Genomic DNA, 22,665 nt, shown 5'->3' on the forward strand with positions numbered 1-22,665 from the left:
GCTAAGCGTATGACTATCTGACAAAGTATGCTGATCTGACAGAACACCGGTCCGCGGTAATAAAAAGGTTGGGGACCACTGGTATAGAGGCTGTAGACCGCTGTAATCCAGAGTTCGACTCCTGTCCTTGGTTCCCTTCTCCCCTATTTTCCAAAAACATAACTGTGGTCAATGTAATAATTTGACTCCTGTCAGTGCAGCTATCCGATGTGAGCATATCAGATCATCAGCACCTGTTTCAGACATTCAGCTCATTGAATTGAATAGCCATTATTAGCAGTGAAAAGAGAAAATAATTCAAAATCAAACCCGACTTTGTGCAATTTGTCGGACCACCTCTTCTCCGCTGCTGGCGCATAAGTGCGGGATAATGCTTCTGCTTCTTGTTTTTATAATTCTGCATAATAAACTTAGTACAAGAGCCTTTTTTGTCAATATTTACCGTGAATAAACCTAATAAAGCATGTAGGTTTTCAGTTTCGTTGCTATGACGTCATTGCAACTAGTTGACAATGACTCGACTTTTTATCACGTTGTAGTTGACTTTAAAAAATATGAAGTTGTGGAACCCAGTAATGGTGTGCAATTTACCTTTACTTCATAGTTAGAATAAAACTGTGAAGGGAAAAAATGAAAATAGTCCAAGGTATCAATTATGGGTTCTTTGCCGACACATATTATCATAAGAAATTGAATTGGTATTATTTGTTCAGTACAGAGGACATAATAGGGGCTCTAGACCCTGTTGGCCCCTGTTTAGAACTTCTCATGCTCCGCTTTTAATTCATTTCACATTTAATTTTCTTTCAATTAAAACTTAATTTAATATGAATTCATTTCAAATCAATAATTTATTATTAGATAGACAGTGAAGAGAACTGGCCCACAGACTGTGTGAGTCAGACTCCATAACTAAGGCAAAGAGAACTAGTCCTTTGCATGATGAGGAAGTAAAGAAGTTGGAGCTGTATATTTTATAATGGTCTTCTACAGAGAGGGTCACTATCATGTGAGTAAAACATTCAGTCCATATTTAGAATGATTAAGTTTCAGGTTGGAAAGAAACATGTATAAGAAAAAGCTGCAAATGGAGCTTAAGAAGTTAAATTGCAATCTTCAGAGATCACCTAAATTTACTGTGATCAGCAAATGATTGTGTTATTTCACACATCAGATGGTAAGACTGACAACAGAAGTCCTTTGGGCTTCTATTACCATTCAACTAGAAATATAAAATGTTTGTAAACTCTGTTTCCACCAACACAAACAATCTAATCAGATTGTGCATCAAGTTCCATCGGTGTGTCACCAATTCAGAAATAGTTTTTCTTAGCTCTACAGAAGATGGTGTTGCTTTCATCTCTATGAAAATTAGTGTTCTACTTTGACTAATATGTGGCGTTATTGTGACTGACACATTATATGTCATTTTCATATTATGTGCCATGCCAGGTGGTTTAATTCTTGTGCTATGCTCAGTTTGCTTGTTAGTGTGGGTCATTAACTGATTGTGTGTGTTCCAGGCTGAAACCCGGGCAGAGTTTGCAGAAAGATCTGTGGCTAAGCTGGAGAAGACCATTGATGATCTAGAAGGTATGTAATACTCTAGCTATCAGGCCTGCTTTCTGTCAGTGTGTGAGTAAGGCCTTCCAGTCATCCCAGTCCTCCCAGTTATGCTTGTGTTCGCAGACAGCTCTTGCAGATGTAACTCTGAATCTGTTAGATGATTGGTTTTGATCTACAGAAATACTTAGCTCCCCTTTTAGTTGACAGAGTCAGTGTGTGTGACCTTGTTTTTTGTAAGGAAACAAATACTACGTTGAGAGGACAGATTTCTTCTGAAATCGGGTTTTGGGATGTGTTTTGGTTATAATTTATATTTTCCTAAGCAAAAATTATAACCAAAACACATCACACAATTCACCACGGTGTGAATTAAGTTTTGATTAAGATTAGGGTTAGGCATAAGCTAGGCATATTTTGCACCTGATAAATTATACATTATTATTGCTTTTGCAGGATTTTCTAATATTGTGCAGGACTGTTACAATCTGTGTTTCATTGTAGAAAGAATTTGATCTGTTTCTGCAGCAGCTGCCAGCTAAGGTCAACATCAGCCTGTTGAGTGTCATAAATGTGTCTCATTGAAGTCTATAGAACTTAGTATTTGTATGATTTCAACTTCATCTTGAAAGGTGTGCCAGATATCCTTCCTGTGAATTATTTATTTGATGTGGAGGTTTCTAAGTTGGTTATTTTTTTAAACCTTTGTTCTTTTCTCTTTTCTGTTCTTTCATTTCAATGTGTTCCCTTTCTTCCCTGTGTTGTCCTCCTGTCCATGGCTTCTTCCAGATGAAGTGTATGCTCAGAAGCTGAAGGGCAAGGCTCTCAGTGAGGAGCTGGACCTGGCACTCAATGACATGACTACACTGTAGAAGCTTCCTCCTTTCCTCTTCTCCTCTGTTGCCTCCCCATTCTCACCTGTTGCTTTGCTGGTCTCTTCTTGTTCTGCAGAAATGTTATTGGCTGGAAGATTTCTAAACATAATGCAGTAAATTCAGACTTTTTTCCTCTTTCCATTCTTTTTTTTTCTTTGAATTTACAGCTAGCCCCTTTCACTACTACCTGTCCTGAGGTCTGGAGTTAATGTCATTCGTATTTATTTAAATCTTCTTCCCCCTCCTTTCTGTAATAGATCTTTTTATCCTTATCAAATTCTGTATTTTCCCAATTTTCCCTTCTTTTTGTTTGACTTGACTTCCAAACGTTAACTTTGCAGTACAGAGAATAATGTCTAATTAGTGTGAGATGGTTTTCTCGATACTAAATTTCTCAGCATTGCCTTTGTCTGACCATGGGAAAAATGTGTGAGAATGTTGATAAAGTGATGATGACAAGCCACCGAGATGGTTTTATACATGGAGCTCTTTAGTCTTGTTTGCTTTGGTCTGAATTTCATTTTTGGTGGTAATAACAGCTCTAAAGTTAGCATCAATATGGGGAACTACTCAGAACTTGAATAAGGAGCTACTTTGTGGCTTTTAATTAATCAGAATTAACTTTGATTTAGTGATTCAAAACCTAAAATTATTTGATCAAACCTAGATTAGAATACTGTACACACCTCTCATACAATCCTTGTAAAGCTGAAACTCTTGCTAACTAGATGCTAACTTGAGCAAATTATATCCCATCGAACAAAGATTTATATATGAAAACTGTAAAATTGGACTGCTTTGTGGGACTTTTGCTACAATGTAAAACATCTGAGCAGCATTTAATTGCATTACTACTATTCTTCAAGTCAAATAATTTTAGCAAGTTTTAGATTTTGAACCCAAATGTGTGTTTGTGAAAAATAAACTTTCACAAGGTGTGTTAACTTTTTATTAATTTTGTCAAACCTCCAAGAGTTGAATAAACTAGAGTTTTCAGCTTAGCACTTAAAAAAACTGAAAGAAGAAAAAGACAGGAGTGGGAATTATTTCCCAGAGTGCTTAGCAGCATATTTTTGTTTCCTGAGATGGGAGTGTGTAACACTGATCTGACTCCTGTGTTATTAAGGCAAATGTTTATTTAATGCAACTGACAAGTTTGCGAAGGTTGAGGATAATGTCCTGTTTACACTAAATGTTTCTGAGCAGAATTCAATGTGATGATTAATAATATTCATTATCAGATCAGAAAATTTTTCATGCAATTTCAAACAAGATCTTAAATTATTCTCAAGTAAAATAAGTAGTTACTTTAACTTGATTTTGTGAGTAAAAGTAATAGAGAAGTGTGTGCTCTTTAACTAGGTGAGGGCAGTGTTTTTTTCTTGCATATTATGAAATAATTATTTGGTTTAAATTGCAGCATTAAGTTAAAACTCACAATTCAAGATTAATGAGCTTAAAAAACAATGTTGTTGTTAAATCAACTTCATGAACTTTGATCACAGAGTTAAAACTTATACAATTTTCTTGTTGACTTAAACTGCGTTTTCAAGTTAAACCACCTTGAAATGTTTTACAGTGTTGCTGTGTTCCTGTCAAACTGGAAGGCCTTAGGTTTGAATCCCACTTGAGGTCTCTCTTCATGTCCTCCTTGAGCACACATTGGTTCTCTCTGGGTACTCCAGCTTCCTCCTACAGTCCAAATACATGACTGTTGGATTAATTGTCCTGTGAAGGACTGGGTGGACCTTGGCTCTGACCCGATGACCGCTTTAAATAGTCCTCCCTTGACCATATAGGAAAATTGACAATGAGCTGTTTGTAGTTGTCAAGCTATATCTATGGACAGAGCGATCATACTGTACATCAATTCAAGTTTTCTAGATTAAAGTACAAAGCAGTCAAATAGTTACATTTAAAAGAGAAGTATAAAATCAGACAAAAACACCAGCCACATCTCTAACTAGTGCCTCATCCAATACACAGACAGGAAGCAGAGCATCATGACACTCTATTATTATGTAGGCAGGATACTGAGGCCATAAAATGAAATGTTCAGCCGGAGAGGACTTCAGACTGGCTCCACCTACATGAGGATATGAGAAATAAATAGAGATCACAGATGACCATGTTCAAGATTTCAAACCATTGCATTCAGGATAAATCGTGTGAAACGGCACTCTAGGTGGCAACGGAACCAGAAGGATGTTAAAAATATTTCAAGAAAGGGTAAAAGGGTTGATGAGAGTTTGAAACCCAAAGAGCCAAATCATAACCCTATACACCAGGGGTGTCAAACTCATTTTGGTTTAGGGGCCGCATACAGCTTAATCTGATCTGCAGGGGGCCACACAAGATTTCAAATGTGTGGCTTCACACATTTGAAATCTTAAGTGTCAGCTGTTTTAAACAGACATTTGATTAAGTACATTTGATGATGCATAAAATGCATACATATAGAAAAACTTGCATACATAACATGTATGTATGTTAGCATGTACGAGAAATATGAGGTTACCAGGGCCAAAATAAAAACTGGTAAAGCATAGAATCGAACTTGTTTACAGAACCTGAAGCTCAGTGCTGCCATCTGCTGTTAGTTCCGCTGCAGTGTTGCATCATGTTGTGTGCGCTGAATGAAACACAGCGCCCCTCGTGGACAGTATAGGAACTGCAGATTTTCAATTAAACGATGTATATGTTTTTTCATGAATAATGATAATGCATTTAGCCCCCGGGCCGGACTAAATCGTTCGGCGGGCCGGTTTCGGCCCGCGGGCCGTACGTTTGACACCCCTGCTATACACAGTCATTCGCTCTATGTCCTTCAGCATATCAAGATCTAAACAATAGTAAATAAATGTCTATATTACTGAAGTCACAATCCAGTATCTCTTTTTTGTTTTTAGGAAAACCAGTGAAGTTTATGTAAGAAAGTAAAAATAAATAAAGTCGCCACCTGCCTTTAACTAAGCAATATTTGTGAGCCTCCTATTGGATAATTACTGCATGGAAGATTATGTTTCAGATGGCAGCATTGCACCCAATGAGCAATGAGTTGCTTCTCATTTCTTAACTCTTGTAAGATCTTAACATTCTGTTTACTTCCCTTGCCCTATGGGGCAAAAATGACCAGCCCTACCAAAAGCCCCAAAATAAAGCAGCTTACTTGAATTTGAAATCCAAAATGTATTTTGCATGATAAAACAATCTGTTATCAGTTCAACTCAATTTAATTAATTTCTATCATGTATTCTGTTACACAATACAAAAATTTCAACAGCATTACACTTTTCCTTTTACCACAAATTAACTCTCAGAACAGTTTTCTTTTACACAGTAAAGGTTTATTATTGTAATTATATAAATGTGAAGCAATTACTTCTGAATTAATACTAAAAGGAAAAAAGACAACAATTTGTAACTTTTCTGTCAGCAGTTCATTCTTTAATATTTTTTAGGATATGAATTCTAAAAATATTTCTCATAGAATAAAATGTGCTTTATTTTGTCAACAATTTTGTCTTTATGTTGAACAACATAAGAACATAAGATGTTAAATATGTTATGGTCAACATAGATGTTGAATATATGTTCAACACCTATACAAGCATTTTATTGCTTTTATGTTGAAGCAATAAAATGTTGAATGATTTTATTGCTTCAACATAAAATGTTGAAGATGTTCAGTATAAGAACATCTTCAAAATCTTATGTTCAACATCCTGCAAAATTACAGAAGATGTTCAACATCTTATGTAGTATAGGACCTGTTGGACAGTTAAACCTCTACTCATGGCTTCAGCAAGGAACCAATGAGGAGAACTTTGATTCAGGGTAATGGTACCCTGAATCAAAGTTCCCCTATACTGTATATACTGAATTTGTTTTTATTTGTTTTTATTATGTCTGAGAATGTTTCTTGTTGTGTTTGGGAACTTGTGTGATGTGAGCTAACTAGCTGCAGATCAACAGTGCAAGTGCGGGTCAAATACAAGTTCAATTTGTACATCAATACAGTTTCTTTGACGTGTGTGTTCATGCGTGCATGTGTGTGTGTGTGCGCGTGTATACATTTTTGAGAGTACGATTTTAAATTTTTAGCGTACACTTTTGAGAGTGCACTCTCAAAAGTGTATTAGGGTTGTAAGTTCATGACTTATTTTACACTAATCTCACTTAATTTTCGAAAGTGTACACTTTTTAGAGTGCCCTCTAAATTGGGTAAACTGTGGTGTTCCATCACAGTTTATCCAATGATGGGTGAAATACAAAGAATTTTTAAAATTATGCCCCGGTAGAAAGGTTAACATATTTAACAGTTGAACCAACTTAACTGAATTGCTTCAGTTGGTAACAATTAATCCAATTAAGTTTATCCAACTTAAGTTTAAAAAAACTCAAGTTATTATGTCTATCTAACTCAATTAAGTTTATACAACTCAATTTATTATATTCACCCACTACAATTCAGTTTGTGTGTGACCTTTGAACTTTCCATTTAAATACCAGAAATGGTATACTTGTTACCCAAAATAAGTAGAGTTACTTTGGGTAACAATACTTTGGGTAACAATATTTACCTAACATATTATGGGTAAGTATTGTTACCCATAATATTGTGGGTACCTGGGGTACCCATAGTATTATGGTAATACTTTGTATTATGGGTAACAAAGTATTACCATAATACTTTGTTTTATGGGTAAAATTACCCATAAGACAGTCTTTGTACCTTAGTGGTGCTCGGCACACATGGAAATATAAACAAAAACAAAATATCACTTTTTCTAAGGATGGGGTCAATTTAGGAAAAGTCATAAAATTTTAAGTTGGAAAAAGATAGTTAAAGGTATTTTTTCTACAGCTAAACATGGTAGTGGGTCACTTTTGATCTGCAAGGGTTAAAGGAATCCATTACCAATACTTTGAGAAATATTAATTCTAGATTTAAAAATAATGCAGTAGGTTGTTTAATTTTTATAAATTTAATAAAATATTGTCATACTGATGTTGGTCACGTTGTAATGCATTCTTGGTAAATGACTCCTACTTGGTCCGACTGCACTAGCTCCGTCCAGCCAAAGCAGCGTTGAGTAACGTCTTTAAGCCTTTTCAAATTGAACTGGAGCACATTGAAATCAATGGGAATGTAGAAATCACAAGAGGTAATGAAGATGAGGAGGACTAAATGGAGGAAGAGGACAGAGTTGGCAGAAGAAGCTGGTGTTTGTGCTTCAGCTTCATAAATCAAACAATGAATGCCATGTCCCTCTGATGTGTCATTAATACAGATAAGTAGTTCTGTGCCTGGTCCAGTAACAGGTGTTTAGGGTCTGGTCTTCCTCCACTGTCTGATCGGTGGTTTCACATTCAGTACGGGAGTAGCATTCGCTCCATCAAGGTAAGAAGAGAGGCAGGTGAAGTTATTACCCATCATGCCTATTGGCTACTGTACAAGCCTAGCATATTCCAAAATAACGGGCTCGAATTGTGAAAGTGGTTCAGGGAGCATAAGGCATCATTTTCACACATGAATTGGGCAGAGTCAAGACCTTAACCCAATTGAGAATCTTTGGGATGTGCTGGAGAAAGTTTTGCACAGCGGTCAGACTCCACAATCATCAAGGCAAGATCTGGTTGAAAAATTAATACAGCACTGGATGGAAATAAATCAGCAGAAGCTTATAATCAAAACAGTGCCACAGTGAATGCATGACTTAGTCATGCATTCACTGACTAAGTCAGTGTGGCATTCACTGTGGCACAATGCCACAGTGAATGCATGACTTAGTCATGCATTCACTGTGGCATTGTGGCATCCAACAAAATATTAGTGTGGCCTATTTTTTTGGCCAACCTCTGACTGAAGACACTGTCATTGAATGTCAGTCAGACCAGTACTGTGCATATAATTACCAGATTATCAAAACAGATTAATAAAATGAGGCGTTACAACTTATATTTTAGTGAGTTGTGCTTTTAAAAGCAAACAGTCTGACTTTCATACTTGACACATATGTTGGTGCAGTATTCTCCAAAAATGACCCAATCTCAAGGGATCACATAATGCTGATACTAAACCTGCTTGGCAGGAGCACTTTCCAATTCATCCAGTTAAAGTGAAAGGAACAGCCCCAAACCCAGAGCCAGCCTTCTTACCACTAAGGTTTGGTTTCATGTTGTGACAAATGTAAAGAGGGTTTATTCCCTTTCTTTGTTCACCTTTCTATAACTAGAGCTCCTTGTAAACATTCCTACTTAAATCCAGTGCCAATCTATTTGATGGTATGAATAAAACCAGTTTATATAAGTTTCTGGGATCAAACATAAAACTCTTCAAGTCTACTCCATACTTTAGTTCAGATTCCAACAGTACAATAAATATATAAATGTGTATTAATTTGCATTGGATAGTTGATAGTTGACCTTTATTGTCAATTATCTACATGTCAATAGAAGGTGTTACATTTTGCTTTTATCCATAATTGAAAATATGAAATACTAGAACAAGCTGGGTTTTTTTCAACTTCAGAGAAGCTGGCCCAGGCCAAAGAAGAGAACCTGGACATGCACCAGGTGTTGGATCAAACCCTGCTGGAGCTCAACAATCTATAGAGACTCCCGCCGCTGGACGAAGGAACACCTGAAGGACTAGAACACAACAAAGCTTCCTCTACACCCGCTCTAACAACAGGAACCATCATTTTCACTGTCAACTAAGAATCCTTTTACTTGGCCCTTGTTATGAGATCAAACTGTGTCTTTTAGTATAAATAAAAATAGTTTTAAGTCAGCAAGAAGCTTTTGTTTAAAATTATATAATGCAGTCAAATAAATTCTCAAATACAATAACGTAACATTCAAAGGTACAATTTTTAAAACAAATGTTTCAGCTCTGTATCTGTCATTTAAAATCAGATGTTTCATTTGCAGATATATTCATATATTTAGATGTTATTTGTATTAAAATAATAAAGAAATAATACACTACTGGTCTCAGCAGACCAGTACGGTTTTGTCATATATGGGTAAATTAATCACAAAAGGAGAACATCTATCCAATACTTGATTAATTAATATCAGTGATGACCAAGCACCACTCATAAGCAACATATATTTATACACAGACACATTCATCATAAAATGATATACGTAAAAATACCTTAAAAACCTGATAGAGCAACACATGATTTTATTCTGGAACTAAATAAAAACTTTTTACATTTCTCTGCTCTTCCTGTTTACCAGCCAGAACTTCCAAATCTTCTTGGTGTTTCATGGAAAAACCTTGTTTAGCTTCTAATGATATTGGTCAAATTAGATGAATTAGTCAACGTATACTTTATTGTCAATTCACCATTGACATTGAAAAGACTACAAGGACTTATATTACTTGCCATTCTAAGTGAAACTAATAACTTAAAAACATCACATGATAAAAACTGACCAATTTTCTGTTTCCACATCTTCAAATATGTGTGCAATTTGTGATTTTGTTTTGTTGAATATGAACTTGTGTTCTAATAAACTAATCCATAAAAAAGACGGCTGCAATTTTACGACTTTTTCTTGCCATGTCAACTATAAAGGTGTTTTTATGAAGCTTTGCATCTCCAATGAGCACTTACTTAAAATATTTACCATATTTTTAAAATATTAATTTTAGTTTTAGAAAATATTCTAAAATTATTTTTGAAATGAAATACTAAAATATTACCTTATTTACACTACATCTACATGAGCAAGAGCCTTATTTCTTTCTAAATTTCTACTAGAAAAGACCTACCCTTGGTACTTTGTCAAAAACTTGTATAGTCGATATCAGTAGTGATTCTTCCTTTTGGCTGGAGGACCATTTATGGTGGAACTCTAGTTCTTTCTTTAGTTATATTTGTGAAAAATAAGAATTTAACTGAACAATGAAAAAAAAATCAGTAAAACTTAAAATGAAAACATGTAGGAAGGAAACACACTATGCAAATGTAGTGTTTCAAAAACCTCATTTGAATTTATTTATACAGAAATTTTAAAATGATCTTGGGGATATTAGTCTAGTGTAGCTGAGTGTGTTTGCTTAAAATATTTAGTTTTTAAGAACAGAGGAAACAATTTCACAGGTCAAGTACAGAAGCATAAAAGGAAAATTCATCATGAAGGCCAAGAGAAAACAGCACAATATAAGAACCAACAAAAATATCAGCAAAACAATGGCTGGATAGAGGGGAACAACCATTTATAGCTACTCAACTATCGTGACATCTGGATGGTTAGCTAGACAATACTGTGTGCTTTGGAGATCTATAGAGGGTGTTGATGTGATAGTACTAAAGTCTGGTGACACTAGAGGGGGGAAAAAGTGTGTTGGCAATTAGCAATATGCTACAAACTGTTTTTGAAGCAAAGCTGTCTTTAGATGGGATTTTACGCCACAGGCCCCGACGCTGAGCTGGAACCAGATACACTTTGAGCAGCAGGACAGAAGGAGTCTGGGTGGCCTACCCACTTTATCTAGATTGTCAGTTGTAGCGTAGGAGCCATACCACTAAGTCATCAGATGAACTAAGCACAACAGCAGTAGTACGATATTCTATAGTCAAAGAAAAGCTCATTATAGAGCATTCCAACCTTGTAATAAATAATCAAATCAAAAGACATTTCAGTTTCTGAATCCAGAAGATTTAATGAGCTAATGAGCCAGCCATGTTATGGCAGCTTTACTAAGAATTTAATGAATCTGAATTCAGTGCATGACCAAACTGCTCAGCTCTGAACCTAAGTGTGTTTAGTAAGTGTTGTTAACACAATGAGTTCATTCCTTCGAATTAAAGCTCATAGCTAACAGTCCCTGCTGTGTCTGCGTGTCGGGGTTTTTTTGCCCCGACACTCCACTGCAACATTAGAACAGCAAAAAGATCTAGACAAAGACAAATTAAATTGTGTGTTCACATATGATGCACACAATTAGTCAAATGTTTCCCACTTCCTCCTGAGGTCCTCTACCTTCTTCTTCTGTGGTATAAGAGGTGTGGCCATATGAAGCAGGTCCCCAAAAGGATCCGGAGGGTTCTGATGTTCTTCTTGTGCCTGCAGAGGCTTTGGCAGCGTGTTCATAGATGTGCTAAAGACACAGGCGGAATCCACCAGGCTGGAGAGGGCATGGCTGCTGCCAGAGGAGCGAGGCAGAGTACTGACTGAGGGGGAGGCTGCTGACGGGGCCAGCCCATGGCTGGGGGGTAGGGTGGAAATGCAGGGGGATGGCTGTCTGTGGAGTCCTGGTAATGTAGAGAAGGGCTGAGGCTGGGATGAAGCGTGGATGTATGGACCTAATGGAGGACCATAGACGGCTGTAAAGGGATTTCCACTAACAGCTGGTGAGTATTGCTGCAAAGACTGGGCAAATGGGTTTAGAGATATGTGAGGGTGAGGAGGAAAATGGGGCAGACTCTGTGGGTAGGGCCTGGGTGCTAGAGCTGGCTTGCATGCAGATGATGCCCTGATATCCAAGGCATCTGGGAGAGCAGAAAGGTTAGTCTGTGCTGAGCTGCTCAAGGGGTCCAAAAGCCTGATCAGATCAACACCGTCCTCATCAGGTTTTGGGGGCCTCTGCTGGGGTTCATCTGAGGTCATGCTCAAAGCCTGCCGGAATTCTTCTCTTCCTGGAGTAGTTCTTCCTTCACCATTCCCTGAAGTCTTGGAACGCATCTGCACAGTAGGGGGCACCAGAACAGTTCCCAGCTCGGGTGTCTTCCTTCCGTGGGGTCGAGGAATGGTTATGTTACCAAAGGTAGAGGGATCTAGAGAGTCTACTGCTATGCCAGAGCTTTCACAGAGAGGGGAGCAGGATTCCATTTGCACTGGAAGTTGGACAGACGGAGGCTTATCACAGGCAGGAGGCACACAGACAGGCAGGATAGACGGCTCCTGGCCTAGACTGCCCAGCTTGTTGTAAGGATTGGAGAGTTTGAGTCCTGGAAGAGTTCGGGAGTTTTCACTGATGCTCAGGTCCAATCTCTGCAGGAACAACCAGACAAACAGAACACTGCATAGTTCATGTTCCACTACAGAGCCCAGCTAGATTAAACATAAACCTTCCGTTACTGCTGTTGCCTGCACATCTAAAATGTTTCCTGAATGATACAAATGTGTTTATTTTACTACTTGTGGCATTTAGTTTAAGTTTTTTACATAGCAAAAATAGATCTAATATTTTGACTAAAACTCAATCATAAAAATTTCACATCCTACCAACAGCAGGGAAACGGATGGAGAGAGAAGAGCTGACAGCAGAATCAACAGTTCTAGGTTTGTCAATAAATGGGATATTTTTCATGATCATTCATTTAAAGCACACATGGTTTCTTTGAGGAATCCTGTAAACCCTTTGCTTTCCATTCCATTTAATTTCTTTTGTATATTACGATAATCTAAACTTTTAAGCAGTCTGCTGGGCTGTTTATGCTGTAAGTCGGAATGGATGGCTGACCTGGAAGGTGAACTTTGCTTGTAATTCTCCAAAGTCTTTCGGTGTTCTCAGGTCCTCCAGACTCTTAGCCAGGGTGATTGGTTGACACTCAGGTTCATCCTGGCATCCAAAAATGTCTCCCAGCAGGTTGACATTGGAGAACTTTTCAGTAACTGGACTAGGAGGGGCAGTGAGGCTTTCTGCCCCCAAACCACGGTCATCTATCAACTCCACCTCCTTCAGGGAACGGTATGGCTGTGGTCTGCAGACAGACGGGGACCTTTGGTTATTAAAGTCTTTGGTAACACAGGAGTTTGTCATAAATATGGAACCATATGTTACCTTAAGAACAAGAAAAAATAAGGATCTTTGTGGCAAAAGTGTTGACTTAGACTCCCGCATTAACACACAAGAGCATAATGACCTTCAAACTCTTACTTCCCCCTTCATATGCAAAGAGGTTTTGTTTTTAGGACATAATGCTAGCGATAGACATATAGACATATTTCACTGGTAAATATAGGAAGGAAGTAGAAAAAGATTTATTTAAGGTGACCAAAGAGATGCCTACAGAGGTGACCAGTCAAAAGGAGTGGAGAAAAGAAAACTGTCAGGAAAGCCAGAGATGGACTCATCATAATGGAGCTCGTCCCCAGATGAATCCTCTGACAGAAACACTGTATAGTGACGAGTAGGACGGACAGAACTACAGAGCAAAGACAGAAAAAGAGAAAATTTACAGTGCATCACAGATTATCTAAGTCAAAAAGAGACAGAAAGTAAAAAGGGAAATTAAGTAAAGAAGGACCTCCAATAAATCTTTTTATACACTGAACATTAGATCTGAGAATGTTTAGCCAGACAATTTTTTAAACATGTAGTGTATGACATCTTTTGTTCCCCTAAAAATGCAAGTGTGTGAATCACTGCAACATTACTAAGCTACTTAATGCTTTTCATTTCAGATGTTAAAAATTGTATGGTAACATTTTATCTGACGAGGTGTGCATAAGACTGCCATGACGGTCTTATAACCTCAGTTGATAAAGGTTATAAATATGACCTGTTATGAACATGAAGGAGTCTTTATGAATGTCTACGACAGTTGTCATGAAGTGACACTCGGTAAATAATGACACTTTTTACTGCAAAGTTGCTGTAAAAGTTGCATTGAAAGACTATTAAAAGTGCCAACTTTGCATTAAAGTGTCATTATTTACAAAATAATACAAAGTTACCAATTGTACAAGAAAAACAAGTAACATTACAGACCCACCTCTCTACTTCTGAAGTCAATAATTGAAAATTATTTACATAGACTAGTAAAACTTTGAAAAAGAAAACTGTTATACCTACTTCTTTTAAACCTAGAACCTAAATCCAACCGACTGAAGGGGTTCCTATTTCATATTGAATCAAATAAAACGTTTGTATAATGTACCAAGTACATGATTAAAAGAACTGTTAATTAAAATTAAAAAAAAAAGACCAAATGCATGTAGTCTTGGAACCATCTTGTACTGTATATAACATGACTACCTGATTGAGTGGAGAGTCATTACAGATGCACCCATCAGGGTTTTTCAGTTAAGAGGTTTACAGAAAAACTGCCCACTCTGATTTTAAACCAATCATGATTGTTTGTTTTTTTTGTAGAATGCATGAAATGGAAACATGTGATGGAGGTTCTTTGATAAGAGAAGTGTTGAATCCAACAGAAACTGAATAAACATTATTTCAGCTTGGGTATCAAATCTTTCTGACCTTTAAAAATGCATCAAAGGGAATGAAACTAATCAGAGACGATACTGAGAAGACAGGTCAATTTTGATCTCTGGTCTATTTCATTATTTCTGCCAAGTTGGTCAGAACATTTTAGTAGTCCAGGCATCTTTTGCCATTTTATAATTGACTTTAGTGCATATACTTAAATATATGCTTACTGGTCACAGCTGCTTTCCAGACTTGCGTTACTGCTTGGTCTCTTTAATAGTGTTGGTGGTCGGGCCTGTAGTAATGACAAAGCAAAGGAAGCAACTCCACATCAATATGCATAAATTCCAGTTCTCCAAAAACACAGTGAACAATTTGACCAGAGAGAGATGGCTGAAGTTCAGTTCAGTGAATGCAGAGCTTGTAGTTGAACATAAAAAGTCTTCCTTTCTGCAGGACAAGTAAAAAGAAAAACTAACAAAATACCCAGAATAAGACCCTAAATCCATTGCAAGCTGATGGGGAAATAATGCGAATGTAGAGAAGTAGCAAAACAGGAAAAAAAGTTCACAATTTCTTATAAAAAATAAGAACTCACTGCTTCATAGTCAATTTTATTTATGTAATTAAAATGCACTTGTTCAAATTAGCACAATAACAAGAAAAATAATGTAGTAACTGGCAGAACAAAAACAAATATTTTTTGGATTCTAATTGCCTCTATTTTAGATCAAATAAGATGAGACATCACTGTGGCAGACATATCCAAAAGTTATGTCAATTTGACACAGTTTTATCAGTTTTGTTTCTCACAGAATGTCCCAAGCAATGCCTAAGGTGGGTAAGGGGGTCTAAATTGTCTTGATATAGATCTTAATACAGGATTGTAAAACCAGGTCTTTCACTGGTCTGCATGAGGACCATGAGGATCCAGGACAGCTGACAAAGGGAAAAGGGCGACACTCATCAACTAAGCTGGTTCCAGCTCATATACAAAACATCAACATTAGTTCATCTGCATAAATCTTCAATGATCTCAAGCACACCTCCTCCTACCCTTCTAAACAGTAACATTCTGTAAATTAGAATACATGTCCTGATGAATCTTGTTTGTCAGGTTGAAAGTACCTGTTGAAAATAACAGCACACTTTTCATTAAGCTCTCATTTTAGTTTTTAAAAATACTATTTCTATTGGTGTGACGTAACGATCTAGTTTTAAATGTAATGTTTTCACTGTAAATGAAAGCTGATTATAATTAACAGAAATGAAGGCTTTCAAACATCCATCTGTGCAGAATTCATCTATAGCAGTGGTCCCCAAACTTTTTCCTGTGAGGGCCAAATGACTTTTTCCTTCTCTGGTGGGGGGCCGGAGATTGTTGACGGAAGTGGGGGGTAGGGGAGGGGCGCGTTTCGTGATTGATTTTACCCAGAAAGCACATGGGCAAACGGTCACTGGGACTGACTAGTATATATTCCATTGAGGGAATGTAACTTTAACATATTAATTTCTCATATGTTAACATACAGGCTTGTTTTGAAGTATAAGCTGCTACTTCTGTAAGTAGCAGCTTATTGCTTCGAAGAACTCGGCGTTCATAACAGACACGTGTGTTCTTCTGCTCTACCGCTAGCGAACAACAGTACTGAATAAATAACTTAAAAGTCAAGCAGTTCCCTAAAAGTCCAACAGATGGCAGCAATGCGCCCCACAATGTACAGGACACACTTCCTGCTAAAGAGCCCCCTGGTGGTTGAAAAATCCACATATAAACCGGAAAATACAATAAATGAAAAAAAATCTGAATGCTCTCTGGTATTGTTCAGGGGGCCGGACCAAATGTGGAGGCAGGCCGGAACCGGCCCGCGGGCCGTAGTTTGGGGACCCCTGATCTGTAATGATAAAGTTCCGAAAATAAATAGGCTTTTCAATATAATTTATTGAATGGGTTTGTACTTCAAAAGGCTTTAAAAGTGCTTTTATCTTCTATTTATCTTTTTTTTTTCCTAAAAAATATAACTTACGGTATATATTAATACACTATTAGGCAGTTCAATTATACTAAATATAACCAAGCTTCATTATGCACTTTTCAGGACTATATTGTCCTTCTTCCAGTTCAGCCCATGTTCACTTTAGCTCACCTGTCCAAAGTGCACAGTGACTGGCCTGTGGCCGTCCCATGTTCGCTCGGGTTCCTCCCTCATGATGGCAGCAGTGGAGAAAGCAAATTCTGCTGTGCTGTCATCATCGACTGCTGACCTAGGGGTAGTGAAGCCATTCTCCCCCTGCTCCTGCAAAGGGAAATCACAGGAAGAAGGACTGAAATGCCCCTCGGGAGTATGTTTCGTGTTTTTCTGTGTGTCGGTGTGTTTGAGTGTGTTTCAAAGAGAAAAACTTTTCAGTATTCATATGTAGAAACTACACAAGCTTGTATAAGTGCTACTTGTCCGTAATCTTTTCAGTTTTATGTATCTGCAGATGCAACAGGTTTCAGTCCAGAACTTGCCTTGAAAACAGCACAATGAATAGACTGAATTTAGCAGCCATGTACATAACTCACTAACTGTGCAATGCAGTGTAAAAACGTTTGATGCTACAGTACTTCAAACTGCATTTATTTAGATTATGGTAAGTAGTGTTATTATTAGTATTATTAGTAAATATTAGAAATAGTAAAACATCCATCCATTTTCTGTACACCCTTGTCCCCAATGGGGTCGGGAAGGTTGCTGGTGCCTATCTCCTATGTTTCGGGCGAGAGGCGGGGTTCACCCTGTACAGGTCGCAGGGCAACACAGAGACGGACAGGACAAACACGCACACACCTGACAGTCATGTTTTTGGACTGTGGGAGGAAGCCGGAGTACCCGGAGAGAACCCACACATGCAGAGGGAGAATATGCAAACTCCATACAGAAAGACCCTGGGCCGGGAATCGAACCCAGAACCTTCTTGCTGCAAGGCAACAGTGCTACCAACTGTGCAACCCTACTAAAACATCATGTTTTATTTTCTTTTTGTTCTCTTACTAGAGTAGCATGATTTTCCGTTCTATTTGTTCAACAAATGACCATGCAAACTTAAACCCAATGTAATTACAAACTGCTCCTCAAAATTCCACCAAATATAGCAGAAATTTTCAGTTATTCTCAAACAAACATATTATTCCTACATCATAATACTTATGGTACAACACTGGAGCAGTAAAAATGAAAAATGAATTAAAAGCATGAGCTTTTAATTCATTTTTCATTTTTACTGCTCCAGTGTTGTACCGTAACCTACTCTGTAACAGATTTGGGTCTATTACAGTAAAAACATGAGGAACATTGTTTACCTGATTGAGACATTTTGGTCTTGATAAAGATCCTGATCTGGCTATTGAGATTGGATCATACAATTTTCAGAACTCTTAGTGTAAATACCTACAGAGTTACATACCTTCTGTTTCAACCGGCTTTTGACTTCTTTGATGCGCATTTTAGCATGGTCCTTTGCCTGTTAAACACAATTGGATATTCACTGCCCTTGCAGATTATAAGCAACATAAAAGTTGAGTCTCCGGAGGACGGGAAAGAAAGAGCAACCATTTTGTGACTTGTCATCATAATGTTTGCTGCTGCAGAATTAACTATTCTACAGAACAGTTTGTTCAAACTGTTTCCAAATGACAGAAATATAATGCACTAAATTGATAGTTTTGAACGAGGAAAAGTACTTACAAACTTGTACACAGTCTTCATGGCTGGATTTGCCTTGGTCTTCACTGTTTGGAAGATAGCTCCACCCCCTTTCTGTTTCAAAACATTAAAGAGTTAGAGGTAGAAGTCTCACTGTTAATACACAAAGTCTCACAAATGAAACATTACTGCATGAGCAAGGATGTAAAATCTCTAAATGCCTCCAGCCTTTATGTGATTAAGTAATTGATAAATAATCCATCAATCTAATATAGTGAATAAAAACTGCACCCATACATATGATTGGAACCCAACAAGCATCCCAATTCCAGCAGAGGTTCCGGAAACAAGGAAGACGTTAGTAAAGTCAAAAGAAGCTGCTCTATGAACCAAAGCAAGTCCTAAAATCCACTTTTAGGACATGAAAGGTTTTCAACAGCTGGTGCAAAACCAAAAATGAGGACCTTGTACATTGCCAGGTTTTGGTTCTTAGATGCCTCCAAGAACTTCAGAGCTACAGGCTGGATGGCTGAAGCAGCATTCAATGAAATCTCTTTGGAAGCTATCTGCACTGCTGCTTCTTGGAACCTCCCGATACCTTCGTGAGATTCTACACAGTGAATGTGGCCACTGGTTTCAATGGTTTCCCCCAGTGTATTGTAAGCCTGGCGGCAGCCATGCTTTCCTGCCCCCCGCCCCTACCAGACTAAGTGTTGCTTGCTTTTGTTTTTAGGAAAATAATAAAAACATTTTTAAAATCGGCTTTTTTTTTTTAAGTTAAAAGTCAGATTGCAAGCGTCTCTGCTCCTCCCAGCGTTTCACTGATGGAGCAGATTTATTCATAAATTATATGTTTATAATTGATGCATTTAAAGCCGGGAGACTGGAACAATCACATAGCTGGCGCTTCAGCGCTTTGCTTCCCGCACTGAGTTCACCTCTTGACGCGCCTCCTTTCACTCAAAGTGGACACAGGCTGACCTGCGTGGATATTTACATCAACCACCTGTGAGGTATTATGTTTCTCTGGAGTAGCCTTCTCTACATCAAGGTAGGAGTTTAAAACTCATCGAGTTAGCTCCGGTTGCGCAGCTCTATGTGAACCACAGGAATAACTTGTGGTTCACATAGTTATTCCTGTGGATATAACTATGTGACGCACACCACTTTCAGAGGTGTGCGTTGAGGGAGTGGTGAGAATGATTTATATTTGTGAACAAACCAGCATGTGGTTCTGTGTCCATCTTCCCTGTAAAGTTCATGTATGTGTTTCCAGTTGGCCGGAGCGTTGGTGGTTAACGAACCAGTGCTAACCACTTACCATGCAGGTTCAGTCCAGAGAGGAACTTTCGCGCCTGCCTCTTAGTCATACATCATGCTGGTTTTATATTATTTTACGATACTTCAACGTTTTCCGTCATCTGACAAGTAGCAAGTCTACTCCACTTTATTCACCAAAAACATTTTTTTTTTAATATATATAATTCACCAAAAACTGTTCTGTAATCTGGAACGTTCGCTATGCTGAGCTCCAGTTAGCCGCCTGATCTCACTGCGCTAGAGGCAACTGCGTCATGCGTCACGGGCAAAAGGTCAAAGGTAACAAGGTGACCGGAAGGCTTATTATGTTGTACAAAAAAATAATAAAATAAAATAAAATAAAATAATTGTAGTACATGTTATTATGTGTCAGAAGAGGGCTTTGAAAATAATAATACCAACAAAAAACAAAAAAAACAAAAAAATTGACCAAAAGGGCACTTTGGGGCAAGGAGCAAAAAGGGCAGGTGCTCAAGCACCCCCAGCCCCCCCCTCTGCACGTGCCTGCCCATGAGCAACAGTCAAAAGCAACATGCAACTACACATAAAGCAATCCAGACTTCTCAAAAATGCTATGTAGTTGCATTTTATTCAAGCTGCAGTTTATAACTAATAAAAAATATGTTTTCTCCATATTTGTTAAAGCTGTCACCTTGTTGTACCAGTTTGTTATGAGACAGATAATCTGTGAAAACAATCAAGCTCCTCCACCTCCTTCCTGAATTACTACTGCTAGCTAAAGTAATGCACCATTCTGACCAAAACAACCAATCAGAACTAGTAGGATGCTCTTAGCAATGTCAATTAGCCTCATTCACTCATTGCTAAATGTGCTAATGTTGGAGAAATAACTTATCATCACAAGAAACCGCTTATCTGCCGTCATTGGTAGGTATGTTAACTAAACTGAGCATTCACAATTTGAATCTGCATAGCGCTAGCTGCAGAACGGCACAAATCGAGGGTGAGGAAAGATGAGCAGCACCACATGAGATTGTGATTGACAGCAATGAAACTCTCCTGCCACCGACTGGTTGTTTCCAGCACTGGGAGAAGGCAGAGGAAATAGGTTTTACACATATTACCTCTCATACCATAATGTTACAACAAAATGACAGTTTTAACAAATATGTGGAAAAAATATTTATATAAAAGTGACATACTGCAGCTTTAATTTCACTCAGGAGAGGACGGGTCAGGAGGGACGTGGGTTAGAGCTGCTACTCATTGACTCACCTGTTAAGTGTTGTAAAAGGTACAAGGGACAAGTTCAATATATGAATATGCTGGTAATTTCTTTCCTTAATTCATTAAATGCTAGTGAAATGGAGGCAAACAGTAGTTTGTAGCTAAGCTAACTATGCTAAATGGTTGATAATCTTACACAGTCTACTCACCTCTCTTGGAGAAAAACTGGGTTATAAATTAACACTCTTGCCTTTTTCTCTCTCTCCCTCTCTTTCTTTTGAAAACCTGATTTTAACTTTTCTTAGCAGCATAATAACTTTAAATAGGGTCAGAGATAGCTCCTGGTTGGATGAGCAAAGATACGCCTTATTAATAAATTAAAGACGAGAATACGCCTTTACTATAAAAGTTTCTACACAGAAGTAACAAATCAGATTTGCTCTTGCAATTCTCCAAAGACATCTTTGCTTTTCTTTCTTTCTTTCTTTCTTTTGTAAATGAATGTATGTCTCTGTTGTTCTGCAGTTTCTGTTGTAATTTCATACGTTGTCTTCTATTGGATTAAACTCTGAAATTCTGTGACGTCTACACTCATTGTTGTTTTCTGTGTGGTTTCACTTCGGCCCGCCGGGAGAACCTGGGATCCGTGAGAAGAAGATTGAGCCAGAGATTTTCCAAAAATATATTATAACCTAAAATCTTCTTCAACACTGCCTACTTGTTTTTGCATCTTTAAGTACAAAAACACGCCGATGGACCATCTCGGCGACCCGGCCACCAGGCTTAGCAAATTTTCTCAGGGAAACCATGGGTGTTGATTCAGACAATATTGTTTTTTTAAGAGCAGGCTCAAGATCCATCTTCTTAACTTCATTTTCTGAACTGGATCATTTCAGCTCAGTTTATACATTTTCCATACAGTTCTGTGTTTTTCCATGTGGGAAAGGGGAGGGTAATGTTTGTTTTTATTTTGTGAGTTTATTTTGTATAAATCTGTACAGCACTTTGATCTGCTTTTAGGGTACCTTCTAAAATGTATTAATTTATTTGTTTGTTTGGTTGGTTGGTTGGTTGGAGAGAACTTGTTGCAGCAGCCTTCTCTGTTTCTGTAAGGTGGGCATCATTTTCTTTTTTTCTCTTTTCTATTGCGATTCCCCAGGACTCTGTTGGTATTCATAATTCAACAGAGATGCCTAAAGCACTGTCAGTAGGGAGGAAATAGAACTACAGCTATGACTGTAACTATCATTATATGAATCCTGGATGACCTGGATGACTGGCGGTCATCATTGTGTTTTCATGAGAAGATTAAGGGACTATGTCTGGAGGCACGTGATTATACCGATTCATTGATACCACAGGTGACTTTGTTGACATACAATACTCAGCTAGTGAATAAAGAATTTTTAAAAAATCAGTGCTTAAAGCACCGTCTCAGGCTGTCATCCAGGATTCATAGAACCATAATTACAGTTGTAACTTAGTCCAACATCTGTGTCTCTACATAGCTATATTCAGCAGAATTATAACGTCCACAATTGAATTCTTCTTTCATACAGCACTGCAACCTGAGCTTGGGTCAATGAGAAGTTGTAAAAATAAACCGTTATTAAAGGTTTCTGGGCTGCTTCATCAGCAGAACATAACCAATATGTCCCTTAGCATGGAATAAAATACAAGGAATTTTTGTGGTGTAATGCACATTAAAATCAGCAGATACAATTCAAATGTGTGTTCATAACAGTGAACTACAGCCAGTTATCATCTAATTCCAAGCAATTTGGAATTAGATGGAAAAGCACATCAATATAACTAATAGATGTAGGGCTGTTGTAAACGAATATTTTAGTAATCG

At 37.8% G+C, this 22,665-nt stretch overlaps 2 protein-coding genes and 1 long non-coding RNA gene across 6 annotated transcripts in view; 1 reads left to right on the forward strand and 2 right to left on the reverse strand.

The window, feature by feature from the left end:
* LOC106940638 (uncharacterized) overlaps positions 1–1,517 on the reverse strand; it is an 8,512-nt gene extending 6,995 nt beyond the window's left edge. Inside the window, exon 1 of the long non-coding RNA XR_001423156.1 lies at positions 159–1,517. This is a non-coding gene — a long non-coding RNA (uncharacterized LOC106940638). The remainder of the gene's footprint in view (positions 1–158) is intronic.
* Positions 1–2,899, forward strand: part of LOC106940636 (tropomyosin alpha-3 chain-like) — a gene marked incomplete at its 5' end in the record, with an annotated part of 13,691 nt that extends 10,792 nt beyond the window's left edge. The window contains 2 exons of the mRNA XM_015023421.1: positions 1,524–1,593; positions 2,353–2,899. Of these exons, the coding sequence (XP_014878907.1) occupies positions 1,524–1,593; positions 2,353–2,435 (153 nt within the window). The remainder of the gene's footprint in view (positions 1–1,523; positions 1,594–2,352) is intronic.
* A 7,302-nt stretch (positions 2,900–10,201) lies between these two features.
* The window catches only part of dennd1a (DENN/MADD domain containing 1A), a 30,865-nt gene continuing 18,401 nt past the window's right edge, over positions 10,202–22,665 (reverse strand). For 2 of the 4 annotated variants that reach the window (XM_015023422.1, XM_015023425.1), the window contains 7 exons: positions 18,345–18,416; positions 18,052–18,120; positions 16,764–16,913; positions 14,847–14,911; positions 13,475–13,609; positions 12,925–13,165; positions 10,202–12,452 (listed from right to left, as the gene is read on the reverse strand). In XM_015023422.1, the coding sequence (XP_014878908.1) occupies positions 11,403–12,452; positions 12,925–13,165; positions 13,475–13,609; positions 14,847–14,911; positions 16,764–16,913; positions 18,052–18,120; positions 18,345–18,416 (1,782 nt within the window). In that variant the 3' untranslated portion in view covers positions 10,202–11,402. The remainder of the gene's footprint in view (positions 12,453–12,924; positions 13,166–13,474; positions 13,610–14,846; positions 14,912–16,763; positions 16,914–18,051; positions 18,121–18,344; positions 18,417–22,665) is intronic. The other 2 variants (XM_015023423.1, XM_015023424.1) reach the window with 2 other exon arrangements.

The sequence above is a fragment of the Poecilia latipinna genome, unplaced genomic scaffold (assembly GCF_001443285.1).
Source record: "Poecilia latipinna isolate Pla-1442-1.1 unplaced genomic scaffold, P_latipinna-1.0 Scaffold3306, whole genome shotgun sequence".
NCBI classification, from domain to species: domain Eukaryota; kingdom Metazoa; phylum Chordata; class Actinopteri; order Cyprinodontiformes; family Poeciliidae; genus Poecilia; species Poecilia latipinna.